This window comes from Magnolia sinica, chromosome 16 (genome assembly GCF_029962835.1).
Source record: "Magnolia sinica isolate HGM2019 chromosome 16, MsV1, whole genome shotgun sequence".
Taxonomy (NCBI): Eukaryota; Viridiplantae; Streptophyta; class Magnoliopsida; order Magnoliales; family Magnoliaceae; genus Magnolia; species Magnolia sinica.
The window spans coordinates 1,042,830-1,059,550 of record NC_080588.1 but is presented as its reverse complement, the minus strand read 5'-3'; the positions used below and the strand labels follow the sequence as shown (position 1 = coordinate 1,059,550).

Sequence of the window (16,721 nt, the reverse complement as noted above, 5' to 3'; positions counted from 1 at the left end):
TCCATATGAAAGATGGACTTGAAAGCTACGGTGTGAGACGAAAATAGTTAATGGCCAAACATTCATCCAGATCGTTAAATTGGTGTGATTTTTGAAACATGAGTCATCCATGATAGAGCTCAGTAGATGGACGGCCCGATCAATTCATCTCCCTGCTACGTGTACCGTGTAGAGATGGCTCTACTGTATTACGGTTCGGACTTGGAAAATTGAAAATCGGATTGTGTACTGAGTTACTCAGTGCGCCCTTAGGTGCGCCCCACCATGTTAGCCCACAAGCCAAAAATCATCCGAAATGGAAATTCAGGTGGACCACACCACAAGGAACACTTGGAGCGGATGCTCGACCAATAAAACCTTCCCCACCGTTTTTGGGCCACTCCTTGTGAATTTAGAGGTCTTAGGCATGATTTTACATAGTTCCCTGCTTTGTGGCCCACCTAAGTTCTGATTCGCCGTGTTTTTCAGTTTCTACGGTGAGCATGAGGGAAACGGATTGGCTACTGACCCTACCACTAGCCAATGGCTAGTGCTCGGTGCTCTGTGGGCCCCACCATAATGTATGTGTTTCATCCATGCTGTCCACCCATTCTTTCATATCATTTTATGGTATGAGCCCAAAAATGAGGTTGATCTAATTCTCAAGTTGACCACACAGTGTTGATTGAACGCTCACCATTAAAAACTTCTCGGAGGCCACGAAAGTTTTGAATCAAGCTGATATATATATATATATATATATATATATATATATATATATATATATATATATTCCCTTCATCCAAGTCTGTATGACCTAATCAGTAGGTTAGATGTCAAATAACCATTACAGTGGGCCCTAGGAGGCTTTTAACGGTGGACATTCAATCACTACTGTTTTCCCATGGTGTGGTCCACCTGAGATTTAGATCTACCATATTTTTGGAATCAAGCCCTAAAATTATCTTTTAAATTGGATGGACAGCATAGATAAAATACATACATCATGGTGGGGTCCACATAGAACTGACCACTAGCCACCTGGCTGGTGGTAGCGTGGAGAAGATGGGGAGGGCCCACCTGATGGTCATATAGGTCAATTTCCATTAACTATTCATTGTGTCCTGTCTAGGTGTGGCCCACCTGATGTTCATATGGGTTTGTTTTTTTTTTTTTTTTCCTTTTCGTTTCTTTTATATGGCAACTGCAATGTTGGTAATTTTTTTGCTCTGTAGAGATGTGGCCCACCTGATGATCTCATGGGGTGGGGCCCACATTTTCATGTTAGTGCAATTAGCATTCCTGATATAAAAATAAAAATAAAAATAAAAATAAGTAATGGAGATGGTAGTAGCCACTAGTAATAGATAGCATCAGACAAGCATGTGGACTTGTTTGCCAATTTCTGAAAGAGATTGATTGATCATCATCATCATCCCCCATGAAATCCACAAATTTTGATGGGGCCCACAACAGAGGATCCACTAGATGTACAGTTCTCTCCTTTCTACGGCCCTCCTATTGGCTGCTGGAACGAACGGCCTAAAAAAAAGTGGAGGGCCCTTGTCACTTTTTCATGGACTACTCATACTCTCCAAGCCAAATCATATACAGAGAATAGAGTGAAATGTAATCATGTATGGGTTTGTTCATCATCGCTGGGCCCCAGTGGGTGGAAGCTATGAGGAGCCCATCACATGTCCCTGTGACATCCACCGTCCATCAGTTAGGGAATTAGCCTAAAAATAAGGCAGATCCAAGACTCAAGCGGGCCACACATGACAGGAAATGGGGGGGATGAAAAAGCCCATGGATGAAACCTTCGCGGGGCCCACTGTGATGATTATATGACATCCAAACCGTTCATAAGGTAAAACACAAATATTAGACGGTCTAGATAACACAGACAACCAAGCATCAAATGTTATAAAGATAGGATCATCCATTCTGGAGGATTTTTTGGAGTACCGTAGGCCATCCATAGTGAGGGCTGAAAAATCAATGGTTTGGATCATTTAATCATGAACCCACTTGTAAAAAATGAACATCCGGACAGTACTGACATCCATTCAGCAGCCTGGTCATTCTACAATAGGACTCGGGCTGTCTGGTCCAGCACACATCACCTATATCAGTACTATGTGGTGCTGAAAAGCTGCCCCTACCCCCCAATGATGTATGTGTTTTATCCACGCCATCCATCCATTTTGCCAGCTCATTTTAGGAGATGAGCCCAAAAATGAGGCAAATCCAAATCTCAGGTGGACCACACCATAGGAAACAGTGGTGATTGAACACTCACCATTAAAAACTTCTTGACAGCTACAAAAGTTTTGGATCAAAGCTGATATTTGTGTTTTCCCTTCATCCAGGTGTGTGTGTAACCTAATCAACAGGTTGGATGGCAAATAAACATTACAGTAGACCCTAGGAAGTTTTTAATGGTGGGCCTTCAATCACCACTATTTCCTGTGGTGGGGTCCACCTGAGATTTATATCTGCCTCATTTTTGGCCTCATGCCCTAAAATGAGCTGGCAAAATGGATGGACAACATAGATAAAAAACCTACATCATGGTGGGCCCCACAACTTTTCCAGCAACACACCGACAACGGTGCCGTGGGCTACAGGATGCAATCCGAGTCCTGTAAAATAATAGCTCTGCAGAACTGGTATGAGATGATAAATGCAATCCAAACATGAGAAATATCATACTTGCATGGCACATACAGTTCATCAATACTTCTTTGTCAGGTCATGCATTATATGCGACGGTCATGATTTAATGTGTCCATTTATCAAAAATCATCACTACCCATTAGTAGGAATCAAGCATGGAGATTGATTTTCCAAAATTTATTACAGTAGTAGATTTTGGTTCGCAGGACTTTGTACTAAAAATGTTGAAATTTTAGAATAGTGATCTAGTGGGCCATGCACAGTTGCATTTGGACTTGTTGACCTTGAAATCACCTATCTGAACTGTTCATTAGCTCCGCTCCTCTGCTTCCGCTTTTGGGCAAAAATCAAAGGAATAGATTGTTTTAAGCAGTATACAAAAATACCATTATTTACATGTATCAATGACCTGGGATAAGGAAATGTGAATTGAGGTCGTTGATAATGTCGCAGATACCAGGGAATGTATAGCTGGTTGAGGAAAACACTGAGGAAACATTAGGAAAAAGGTGGAATTTTCAGTGAAACTTCAGAGGATATTAAAAGATATGTGGTACACAATTTGGACTGAAAATATTAAAAAACAACCATGCATTACAGGTTTCCATTGTATACGGACCCAAACTATTCACTTGTCAGACAAAAATATTTAATTAATAAATGTGATTTAATGTATTAATTTTTTAAAAATATTTCAATAATTCAACCCACATAATGCACTAATTTAAAAAACTCATAGGAAGAAATCCAAACCCGCCCCCCATTTTATTTTTTTTTGGAATGTCACAGGTACGGACATTGTTATCATCGAGATTATTGCATGTGTTGAAAATGCAATGTATATGTCACCGATATCTCATGATATCAACAATATCAATGATCATATCAACCAATAAAGTGTATTTTTATATTACAACCTGTATCTGTATCGCTCACCTGCAAACAGATAAGCTCAGTGTTGCCAGGAATACTGGTTCTAAGCATCTGTGACTAAGCCCATCTCCCACGAACAAATCTTTTACATTCGTTTTGCATGTCACTAACTGGATGATTGGGATAATCTAATCAGTACAAGTTTTTCAAGGCAGTCAATGAAGAATGATGAGCGGTCTAGATGGGTGGTGTGGATGCCACCGAGTCCAAATAAAACTATGCTCACGGAAAGGCTCCCTTACACTTAGCCCACTAGATCATTATCTATAATCCATAGTTTAAAAATCAAAAGGTGTCACTTTCTATTAGCATATGAGTGCAAAGTCTCCAGTTTCCTCTTGCAATTTTCTGACTAGTTTTTAACTTCTTACATCTCTTGACAGCCCAACTCATTAATGAAAGAACACTGGAATACTGAGTCTACCAAAAAAAAAAAATAATTTGAATGACCTGGAATGTGGGGCCCACTTTCATGGTTTAACTCTGCTTGGGCACTTTTGGGAAGTGGAGCTTTATGAGGCTCGGAAGTTCGGCTAGCTCAACCTGAGGCTTGCCCAACAGAATACTCTTCAACTTATCGTCACAATTCACTATGTTTTTGTTGTTTGGATCCTGCAAAAGCCACCAGCATTTCACCGTCAAAACAAGCTGTTTGTAGAATTCATCCACCGAGGTTCTAGCATGCATGCATCTACAAGTATTTCACAAAGTAATGATATGGTATAGAAGAGCTTTGCAATGGCAAGATGTATCCTACATGCAGCAATGCATGCCAAACTGGCACATGATGGGCAGGTGGGCTACACAGCGTGTGGTAGACCTGCCTTCTGCCCACACTGAGAGCGTCCACTTGCAGCATTCCTCATGAGTGCACCATGCCTCTTTCTTAGGACCAGATCATCTAAATGTCAGGGCCCATGTGAAGCACAGGTCAGACATTATATAGGCACCGCAGTTGACATGTGGACCATGTGGAAAGATTTGTAAAGGCACAACGAACTCATTATATGGTATGAAAATCTTCTATCATGCTAATACAGAATATTTTATTATGGAGGGGCCAGATGGAAAGGTGTAGAAATGGGGGAAGAATAACACTGTTAGAAAGACTCGCGACTCGGACCAACTCATTCAGTGTTAAGTCAATTCAGGACTTGCTCACAGGGTTGAACTGGACTGGGTGCTACCAAGTTGGCTCCAACGAGTCGCATCGTCCGAGTCTTAAAAGCATGGAAGAATTGGAGTTTTTTTTTTTTCCATCGGAACCTTTTTGATCGGCTAGGTTGTGAGAAGTAAAAGAACCACCTAGAGTTGTTGCATTCTTGGTTAGTGGATTGGGAAAAAGTCCGAGCAATTGATCACTTGCGAAACAGGCAGAAAAACATTGTCAACAGGTGTTGAATGCGTCTAAGGGAGGGAGAGTGGATCATTTGTTCATTCCACAGTTAAAAAGAACTTAGCGACTCGGACCGGCTCACCCAGTCTTGAGTCAAGTTGCGACTTGCCCAAGTCGGGGGAGAATGGGACCGACTCACCAGAGTTGTGGGTGACTTGTCCAGGGGACTCATGGTATCGAACCATATTGGTAGCGAGTGAGTCCGAATCGACTTGGACGAGTTTCACGGGACTCATCTGAGCCTTATATCCTTAGTTCATTCGCATCCAAAGTTTTGCAAAGGAGCTCTCAGTTTTCCATTGCATGGCCAACGCCAGACTCTTAACTCCTGAAAGCATGGAAAGGTGGTTCCATTGAAGGTAAAGGGATAAGGTGGTCCCATTTGATAAAGGCTGTCTATGGCTCAAAAACTGTTTGTGGTGCAAAATCAGATTGTCTGGTAATCTTAACAGAGGATTGGTTGTTCTAGAAAAAGGTTATAAAGAAAAGTCCTCTTTGTAACTTGGCTGAGGATCAAATCAGACAAAAATCCAAGTGCGGTCGGCTCAATTTCAGGGGTGCCAACAGCAAATATTTCCACACCACGATCAAAGTCAGGCAACATCAGAACTTGCTCACCGTCCTCAATGATGAAAACGGCAATGTCATCAAAGCTCCAGATATGATCTGAAATAAGTTCATCTCCCACTTCCAATCCATTCTGGATCAAGATACCCCGTGACTGTAATCTCCACCACCTTAATATCACTAAAGACTTCCTGTTCAACAAGGTCAGTGATGCTGAAATTGAAAAGGCAGTGTCTGAAGCTAAGCCAAAAAAAAAAAACTACAGGCCTGATGGGTTTAATGCCTTCTCCATCACATCATGTTGGACAATCACTAAAAGATGACATTGTAACTGGTGTAAATTCTTTCTTCGATGGGGAGATTCTTAGGGTGTGTTTGGACGCACGGAATCCATGCAGAAAAGGAATTCGTTTTCCACATACAAGATAGTTGGACTGTTTGGATAAACAGATCCATACAGTAATCATTATGTTATCCATGGTGAGAATTCTCTGGTATGAGACATGTTGACTGATGAATTTGAGGATTCCACTTGCTATCAAAGCAGGGACCCGTTTTTGGAATCCTGATTCTACAGTGACCATGGAAACTATCATTGGGTTATCACTACGTTATCTATGGAATCCATGTATCCGAACGGGCCCTTAAAGCCTTCAATGCTACATCCATAGCCCTGATTCCAAAGGAAGACTGTCCATCCACTTCTGACAGATTTCAAAGCAGAATATGACGATTTCACATCCCCATGATCTCATGATATTTCCATATCTAGACATAAATTTCAGCTTTGCTGCCAAAACAGGTATTAACCAAGTTTGAAACTTCTCAGGTCTTGGTGTGAACTTCGAGAAAAGCAGCGCATTTTTTTTCTTGAAAGGAGTTACTGAAGGAAGAGTCAGATTCTCGACACCCTTGGCATGCTGGAGGGATGTCTCCCATCAATTATCTCGGGTCACCCTCCTCTCCCATTGGCCAAAAATCAGGGACTGTGGGTGATCTTATAGATGAAATCGAAGGAAACTTATGGGATGGAAAGCTAAATTGCTCTCATCCATTGGTAGAGTCTGATTGGCAAAGTCTATTATCCTGTCTAGTGGAGTGTTGAAGTCCCTTGACATACATTGATACACCATCCTCTAACGGCTCGACCTTTTAGAGCAAGTGGTTGTTTGACATGGTATCAGAGTGGAAGGTCTTGTGTTCGAATCCTAGAAGTAGCAAATATGCCACTGGAATATATTCTCCCACGGGAGCCGTTTATGATGTGAGTTGAGCATTCCTCCACCCTTGCCCAGTATGTTCCCATGCAGAGTTCCGACCCAACCCAAATTCCAACCCGAAGTGCCAAACCAGAACCCATCCTGCAATCCTCTATACTTGACCCAACCCGACCCAGCCCAACCCAAATACATGTGATTATTCCCAACCTGACCCCAATTTGCTCAACCCAAACGTGTTACAATCTGGGAAGAAATCATAGGTATACAGCTCCCATATTTTCTTGCTCTGATGAAATCATACGGATGTTGTCTGCTTCAGGACAACCCACCACAGACTCAGCTTACAATGCCTTCTCAAGTGCTGATCCTTCTGTCAACTGAAACAAATTCATCTAGGGGATGTTGTTGCGTTGGCTGCTGCTATCTATTTCATCTGGAAAAGATAGAAATTGTTGCATATTCAAGAAAAAAGCCAGGCCAAAGGCTCAAGTTCTCCATAATTGTGTCTAAAATTTGACGCAGGTTGATTTTTGCCCACATAAATATATGCAACGTTTCCTCCCTGAACTAAGTTTTTAGAGCAGGACAGAATCTGCAGCTGATCCCCCTCCAATCACAAACCCCAAGCATTATATCACCCTAAAGCCACATTTTGGGGATCAAACAAACCCAGAAGTCCATATTCAAGAAGGAATCACTACTTTTATGTCATTGATTGGAATGTTTATGGGTCACACTGTTATGTTGGCCGCTAATGGGAGGATGATGATACTAGCCATCAGATGAGGAGACCGCTTGATAATAAGCTTCAATCAGCAAAAGATTTTCTCTGTTGTCATAAGCTCGCAGTTCACAATACAAGCCACCTCTCCAATCCTGCAAAAGCACCATGGAGAATTTGCTGCCTATCACATGAATGCTTCTTCTTATGCTACATGTTAAGGGGATAACCGTATCCCAGTCTACCTCAACCCAGCTGCCCTTCAACAAGAAACTCAACAAAATGGCGGACCCCCTCCCACTCTCTCTTCGTGAGGATCAACTTACGGGAATTCCATCAATAGCTATTTTCCATTGGCATATTGCTTTGCCTAACTTGTAGTTGTCATTTGTTTTTTGGAGGTTGCCTCCCATCCTTATTAGTCATGCTTGCATGGTTGGAGCCGTGGACTTGTTGTTTCCTTCAGCGAGATGTGCTTGGATGGTTAATAAATTTATTGCCTTCTAAAAAAACATATAAGTAGTCTTATGCGTCATTAAGTCGTCATTAGTTATATATTTTGGGATGTTAACATCTTGAGGGATCTTTAATAGGATAAGATTAAATATGAAAGACGAACATGAGAGAATAAGAGGAAGGAAGAAATCTAGGTCCATATGCATGGTATTTTGAGAACTTTCTCCTATTTTGGAATGATAGAGTTTCTTACATCTCTTGTAGATGTTGTGTGTCCATGATAGATTAGGGGAAAAAACAATTCTAATATTTCTTTTCTTGGAGAGGGAGACTGCGTGTGTCCAAAGGTGATCTATCCTCTTTTGTTCTTCTTTTCTTGCTTGTACAAAATCTCTTTACCCTGCATGAAATTGTCATCCATGGAGGAAGTGATTAAAAGACAGGATCAATCAAAAGGAGCTATTCAAGATTGACACCATCTACATATCAACATATCAAGGAAAGCCTCCTCATACATGGGAAGGTGGCAACATTGTGGAATCTAGTGACATGTGCTCCATTTGATCATCCCTTTGATGGGACCATTTGGAAGATAATGATCACAAATATAGTGTAGAAGTCAAGATGCACAAATTCTATGGAGATCAACAACCAAAGAACTTCCTCAATTGATTAGCTCATGTAAAGCAATTTTTCAAATGGTAGGAGATAACGGACAAGAAGAAGGTTAAGCAGGGATCACCGGATCATACACCTTCGTACCGGATCATACACCTTCGTGTCGGGCCAACTCTAGAAGACCTGTGAATGCATTGGAAAGTGGGAAGAAGATGAAGGATGCGATGCGACAAAAGTTTTCACCCATGAATTACAAGCAAAAACTCTATCAAAAGTTCCACCACTTCGAAAAGAAAATTTTGACTGTTAAAGTTTATACAGAATTCTACCGCCTCATGATCCAGAACGATCTCAGTCAATCAACAGACAAATCGGTAGGAAAATACATTAGCAACTGAGGTTACAGGATCCAATGGAAGATTTTGAAGACGAGCTTATTCAGTCGATGAGGCTTAGAGACATCAACTGAAATGTGAAGAACACGTAAGAAACAAGGATGTTAATAATTTGAAATCCTCTCACAAATTTGTGAAAAACAAAATCTAGATCAGTCTATTTCAAATTTGAACCAGCTGGAACATAAACAAGAAGGGGGAGGAAATGAAAAGGAGAAGGATCAAAAGCCATCTTCTAGATGTAATAGGGATCAAACGAGGTGCTACAAGTGTTTCAAATTGGGCATCATTCCTTTGAGTGTATGAAAATAAATAAATTAAAGATGAAGTTTAGATGAAGAAAAGAAGGATAAGGAAGAGTACCATACTGAGATTGGTGTAATGTGGTGCCAGTCGAGGTGCAGATGTATTACTCGAAAAGCAGTGGCAATACACTTAGGGCCCTATGGTATGTGGAAAAGAAAAACACTCATGTTACATCCCAAGTCGGTCAATGGAATGGATCAGATATCATGACTAATAGTGACATGGCCAAGGAGATTAAGCCATTGATGCTGATTGATATTCGCCACCTATGTAAGCAAAAACGATCGGGTCAAATTCCTTCTAACTTGCAGGGAACAATGCAAACAAAAACGATTGCAAGAACGTGAAATGAAGATGTGGGCCTCAAAAACAACCCTACAGCCCGTGGGAAAAGGCCGCCTGTGTTACTCCTACAGGTCTTCAGATTAGCCAAACTGCAGGAAGTTGTGCAACTACCAAGGGCACAGTCGCTTTGATGATACCCTGAGGGGCCTAAACCATGAGTCAAGTTGCTTGCAGCAGGACCTCTGCCTGTCAAAAGGCCCTCACCAATGAATACGGCCAATAGAAGAAAGGACTTTGTTTCAGTTGTGATGACAGGTTTGCTCCAGGGCACAAATGTAAGGCCTGGGTTGCAATTTTGGAGGGTTTCAATGTCAATGGCAAGAGGGCCCACAGGGATGGATTACTTGTTGGGTGGCATTGTGGGAGTCACAAAACCCACTTTTATAGAGGTTTTGAACTTGAACCTTGAGGACAAGGGTTTATTAAGGGAAAGAATTAATGCATCCATGCATATTCACACATGGGCTATTAGTAGCTTAGAGTTAGCTGAGTTATGAAGTATCCTTACAATTAAGGTGTTAGGTTACAATTAGCATTCTTAGCAAGGTATTCAATAACTGTAATGGTGGCCACAACGGCCAGCCTTATGGCCATTACGATATGGGCATAACGATCGTTTTGACCCTTTAACGATCGAATTTTTTTGAAGGAAACAATGTACCAGCTCCATATCAGCCCGTTACAGGCTTGTAACAGCCACTACAACCGTTACGAGCCCATTACAGGCCTTTCTTTTTCCAAATTGAGCACTACAGCCCCATATCGTGTAAGTGGCACTACCATTGCCATTACGTAACAGCCCTTGCGGCTGTAACGTAACCATTTTTTAATACCATGATTCTTAGATGCCTAATAGCCTATTGGAATCAAGAAAAGGGGTCAACTTCAGTAGCCTCCATGGACATGGAAAGTTGGTGCACTGATGGGGACATCATGCGCACACGCGCATACACACCACCACCCCTACGCACGTACGTACACAGAAGGAGGACCCCACCATCGATCTGGCTCGATGACGACGTCCAGGGAGGGCCTCCTAGCTAGAAGACAAGTTTTGGTTCAAAAAAAGTGGGCCCGATAGTCAAGAAAAGCCCATCATGGGATCTCATGATCGTGGCCCACTCGTTGGATTGATTTCATATTTTAGGTTTTGCTTATTGTTATTATTTAGAACATCGTGAACGCTTTATATTTCTTTGTTTGGTTTTTATTTTAGTTTACTTCATCACCAAGTAATAGGTTGCGCACATGGTGCGAGTTTTTGGGGTATAGGATTTTCCCTATAAATAAGCACCCCTTGTAGTTCTTTTCATTCATTCAAGTTTAATAAAAATTCCTGCTTTATTTTTCTACTCTCTTCATAAGTTGTGGAAAAATTCAAAAATGGGTGCGAAGCCCTCCCTTCTTCGAAGGGCTAACTACCGTGGTGCGAAGCCACATCTATCCCCATCCGCCCCTACCCTCTTCCATCCATATCTCTCATCTTTTATCATCATTATTGCTTTAAATTTCCCAGCTTTTGCAGCTATTCATCCCCCTACAGCCAGTTTCCAACATCTGGACCTGTAAGAGGGCTGAAACTTCGGCGGAGCACTACGCCTCGACCTTACATCGAATCGTCGTCAAACTTGGAAGGATTGGAGGTCTCCACTGGCCGACCAAGGCCTATGTGTCACTTTGGGGAGGCGGGCTTCCATCACACGTGCGGCCAACCCACCCGCGCACGTGCGTCAACCCCGGGTCACCATCTACACGCAGGAGCTTTCTCCGAGTCAGGTTTTCCTCTAATTTTCCTCTTTTCATTCATATTTCCTAAACCCTAGCTTTAGTTTGCATTAGCCCTAATTTATTTGTCCCTTTTTTTCACCCTAGGGTTCCTTGAATTGAAATTGGGGAATCCCTTGGATTATGAACTAATTTTTATACATGTGTGGTTGATTTCTATTTCCCTTTGACATCGTTTAGTTTAAAATTTTTATTGGTCCAGTCCTAGCCTGTGTCGGCCTGGACCCGCATAGATTCCCCTTTTTAATTGAATGATTTGGATTGTCATGTGGGATATGGAATTTGTGTAACTGCTTCTAAATTAGTATGATCTAAGCCTGAATTCTTGCATCTCATACTTAAATTTCATGTCCTACATCATGCACACCAATGCTTCTTCTTTTTTTGGTGAAAGTTAACAATAATTTGTTATAGGGAGGCAAAGAAAAATTGACTAATTACAACAATGAGGCCGAATACAATGGGTAAAGATTACAATCAGGTAAGGATTAAATATATGAAGCCCATCCCAACACATCCAACTTAGCCTTTCTAAACACTTCCAATACCAACCCACTCCGGTTGCAGAAGCATCAATTATTCCTTTCACTCCACAAAGCCCAAGTATCCACAAGGAGAGCATACCTCCAAAGCGCCTTCCCTGCTTGTAATAGTCATTACAACCATTACAGGCCATTTTTCAAAACGAGCATTACAGCAATGTAATGCATAACAGATCCTACATAATGGCCATTACCGCCATTACATAACCATTTTTTAATACCATGGCTGGTGCTGGTTGAGTGGTAGTGAGACACCAGTTGCTTGAGCACAAAAGTGGGTGGAAACGAAAGCAAGAGCAGAGAAAAAGGTGGGTTCTCTTGGCAGAGATGTTAGTCAAGGTTGAAGTGGTACAGATGAGGATCAATATCTGAATGTCATATTTGTCCAATGAACAACAGTGGTTCTCAAAAATCAGATGAACAATTACTTATAAAGGACTAATTTCAGCAGCCTGGATTAGACCTGCTCTGATAATGGCAATATGATGGGGGCATATATGAGGAATAAGGAGTTGATTGGTTGGTTGAGAAATGGATGGGATGAGGAGAAAAGCTAAAAAATGGACAGTATGGATCAGGGCCAAATGAACGGATTGGGGCTCCAATACCATAGAAAAAGGGACTATATGGTGGAAAGTTGTGTTGTATTATTCCATTGAGAATGATGTGCTTATACAAGTGTACGAATCTAAAGGATAGCTATGAATAGCTATGTCCATATCTAAAAGATCTACTCTAAGATTATCCTAACATATGCAGGAGATACACCAAGATTATCTTACCTAATCTAAGATGGCCACCCAGTTGAGCATATGCCATCCAACCCAGTCAAGTTATTAGAAGGGACACGCGACACACCAAAACACAAGCCATCCCAAAACTCAGGTAAGCCACACCACATGAATATGTAGGTCTTAAGCATGATTATACATCGCTCCCCGTGCTGCATCCAACCTGGGGGTAGCAATGGGCAGAGTTTAGGTCAAGCCAAGCTAGACAGCCTGACCCAACTCTTAGACCTAAGGCCCAAGCCTGATCCGGAAAGAATTTTGGTTGGACCGGGGCCAACTTGGCCTGGCGTGAAAATTAATGTAATCCCAATTTCCCCCTTGAATTTTCCTAATCTATCTGTTTATCAAATGTGCAATGTATGCACAAAGAAATAAGTATTTTAGAGGAATGAAACTAAGGGGTCATTTGGAAAGTGGTAAATGAGGCAAGGTTTTTTTTTTTTTTGAGAGAGATAACAGAAACTTTCATTAAAAGAGAAACAGGGAACAACCAGCCCGCTGAGATAGCGAGTCAGTTAGCTCCATACAAAAGAACATTACAATCTTTTAGAGGAATAACAATAGAAGCCCATTCGAAAATATAGAACTAAACCCTTTGCATAATGGACTCCCGCCCTTTAGACTCCCCTCTAAAACATCTCCCACTCCTCTCTTTCCACACCGCCCACCAAATTGCCACAAGAGATAATCTCCAGATAATAGATTTCTACTTACAAAAGGAAACCCCATGCCGGGCCATAAGCAGTTGACCCGTCTAATTGGGGAGGGCCCATGAAAGATTGAACCAGGAAAGAACACAAGACCAAATCTGGCTTATGAGAGGGCAGTGAATAAACAGGTGATTAACTGGCTCTTCCTCCGCCATGCAGCAAAGACAAATGTTGGGAAGAATCATACCCTTTTATTCACTGCCCTCCGCCATGCAGCAAAGACAATTGGGGAGGCAAGTTGCAAATGATTTACTAGTAAATCATTTACAAATTGAATTTGGAGGCCCTAAAATGCTTGTAAATCATTTACTGGTTGTAAATGATTTACCACATTTTCCTTATTTTCATTTGCTAGTAAAAAACAAGGATTTCATTTGCTAGCAAATGATTCTTTATTTTAAGGCCGGGCTATAAAAGGAGATAACACACCTCCCTCTCTCCATTGTATCTGAGAACTCCAACGGCTCTCTCTCTCTCTCTCTCTAACATTTGAATTCATGGGCCCACTTTTATGGCTCACCTACTGTTTTGTTTTATGTGAGGATCAACCCAAAGCTTTAGTAGATGGGCTTAACGCAATTATCCACTTTAAAATCCACTCTTAATGAATTACTTCTCTAAATTATCTCAGGTGTGAGTACACAATTACAGGATATAAACCATTTATAGGCTGTGCAAACACCATAAATCATTTACAACTTAAACCATTTCCCACCATCCAAACAACGTCTAACGATCCACTTTCAATATATATGGTTGCCTAACTAAGGATTAGAATGGCATATTTGTATAATATAGCATGTACATGTAACCTTGGGTCAAGCCAAGTTGGATCAGGCTAAAATACTTGAGCCGAAGCGTGACCTAGAAATCAACACTAGACCTCCCGCTCTGATACCAATTTGATGCAGGACAATTAACCACTTGCTCTAAAGCTCGAACTAATAGAGCATGGCGAATTAATCCCTTTATCTCATAGCCCGGGACCCAAATCCATGGGTTAGGTCATCGGTCGAACCCTTCTCGTGGGCCCCAAATTCATGGGTTCCGCCCCCTCGTGGGCCCCAAATCTATAGGTTCCGTCTCACACAAGCCACCTGCCTCACACGAGCCCCAAATCACATGGGTTTTGCAGGCCGCCCACCCCGAGTGTGCCCCTGAATCCCACAGGCCACCCCACTCAAGCCCGGTGTGAAAATGCCCCTGCATTACCCAAGCCGGGTCAGGCAGGCTACCCAGCCCATTCACATTCATAGTCCAACCTGAGTTTTGGACACGGATGATTCTTGGGATGTAGGGTGCAGATGGGGAGGGGCGCCAGAAGAACCATTTGGACTTTGCATGCCCATCAAGGGTGGGCCCCACAGCTCAAATGCATGATAATTACCATATGTTGGCGTGTGTGTGATCACTCCCCAAAGATAGATAAAACATGGAATTTGATTCAGTTATATGAGAAGATATAAGTGGTAGTTTGGATGCCTGTAAGTTCTGTAAGTGGGAAATTTCTTACCTGTAAGAAGTCACTTACAAGTGTTGTTTGGGGATGAAAAATTCAACTGCCAGGAAACTTCATAGGGATGAGATTAGAAGTCACTTCCTATACAGCTTAAAAACTTACAGATATCCAAACGACCCATCAGAAGAATAATAAATAAACGGACAGGATTAGAGATGGAGGGAGGTGGGACCAGGAGATTGTTGGCCTTGATGTACGACCAAACTTTGATGAAGCATCCGAGACGAGAGATCTGAGACTGGCCCACGAATTCTCTAAGGTTGGATGGAAGGTTGGCGAGGTCAATCAGGTTGGCTACCTTCTTCGGACTCTCCACAAGGGCCTTTCTCGCTTGCTGCCCTACCACCATCTCTCACTCTCACTCCCTCTCTCTCTCTCTCTCTCCCCCTTGGTTTGTAGGGGAAAAAAAAAATAGAGAGAATTGTTTGGTATACATGTCCTGCGTGTTGGAAAGTATACACTAGTTTTTAGTTCTGGCAAGTGGGTCCCATGTGTTGGAAATCAGGACCATTGATATATTATTTCCCACTATAAATGGGCTGTTCTTGATAAATTTCTTCCATGGAGAGATATTGGCCTTTCAATTTGTGGGCAGAAGATGGACAGTCAGGAAGAGAATACAACCACCACTCTTTTATGTTTAAATAAGTTGGGCGCGGACAAGGGGGTTGGATCCTTGTGGCCCACTATGATGTATGTGCATTACATCCACGCAGTCAATCCATTTTTCCAGCTCATTTTAGAAAATAATCTAAAAAATTATCAGATCCAAACCTCGGGTGGCCACACCATAGGAAACACTGGTGATTGAATACCCACTATTAAAAACTTGTTGGGACACCCAGATACATGGCTCAAGTGGTAGACTTGAGTGAACACCAGATCCATAGCTCAAGTGGTAGACTTGAGTGAAATATACCTCGTTTCAACAATGAGGTCTTGGCATGGATTCTCTAGTGGGGGTCACTAAAAGTGAAGTGTGAACTCACATAGGGTGTACTAAACAAGCTAACAAAAAAATTAAAAAATTAAAAACTTATTGGGGCCTTTGGAATGTTTATTTGACAAAGACCTGGATGAAGGAACTACACATATGTCAACTTGATTCAAAAATTTTTGGCCCACGGTAACTTTTTAATGGTCAGTCACCAATGTTTCATGTGGCGTGGTCCACCTGAGACTTTGATCTGATTCGTTTTTCAGATCACATCCTAAAATGAGCTTTTAAAATAGATGGACAATGTGGATGTAAAGAAAATACATCACGATTGGCCCCACAGGGATCCACCCACCCGGATCCACATAAGCGGGCCTTATTGGGATTTCAAGTGCAGTAATTACACCTATTTCCTCCTATGATTTGAAATCGGATTGTGTAATGAGTTACTCAATTCACACTCTTTCGTGTGGTGTGTTCCATTTAAGCGTGGGATATATTTTATTTTTAGGGTCAAGCTCTAAAATTATTGAATAAAATAGATGGATGGAGTAGATAAAATACACGAATCACAGTGAACCTCGCTGAGCTTACTCAGTATGCAATGCTTCAGATTTGAAGTCAGATTGCGTACTGAGTTACTGAGGCCACTCTTATCACACTGAGTAAATTCAGTTGGGCCCACTGTGAAAGTATGTAGTCTATTCGTACCGTCCATCCATTTTTACAAGTACTTTAAGGGGTTGAGCCCAAAATGGAAGCATATCCAAAGATCAAGTGGATCATACCACAGGAAACAGTGGGAATAATGATTTCCACCGC

The 16,721-nt window shown here is 41.8% G+C and overlaps 1 protein-coding gene across 5 annotated transcripts; it reads right to left on the bottom strand.

Moving 5' to 3' along the window:
• Window positions 1-1,315: 1,315 nt before the first annotated feature.
• Window positions 1,316-15,365, bottom strand: LOC131229092 (upstream activation factor subunit UAF30). Of its 5 annotated transcripts, XR_009163173.1 has the most exons (4): window positions 15,135-15,365; window positions 4,042-4,203; window positions 3,595-3,701; window positions 3,006-3,129 (listed from the first exon to the last, which is right to left on the bottom strand). XR_009163173.1 is itself a non-coding variant. In XM_058224957.1 (3 exons), exons 1-2 carry the CDS (start codon window positions 15,309-15,311, stop codon window positions 4,069-4,071), a joined length of 312 nt encoding a protein of 103 aa, XP_058080940.1. In that variant the 5' UTR covers window positions 15,312-15,365; the 3' UTR covers window positions 1,316-1,718; window positions 4,042-4,068. The 5 variants fall into 5 exon arrangements, 4 of the variants coding, with proteins under 4 accessions (XP_058080940.1, XP_058080938.1, XP_058080939.1 ...); XM_058224957.1 differs by lacking the exons at window positions 3,006-3,129; window positions 3,595-3,701 and adding an exon at window positions 1,316-1,718; XM_058224955.1 differs by lacking the exons at window positions 3,006-3,129; window positions 3,595-3,701 and adding an exon at window positions 2,770-2,991.
• Window positions 15,366-16,721: the final 1,356 nt, after the last annotated feature.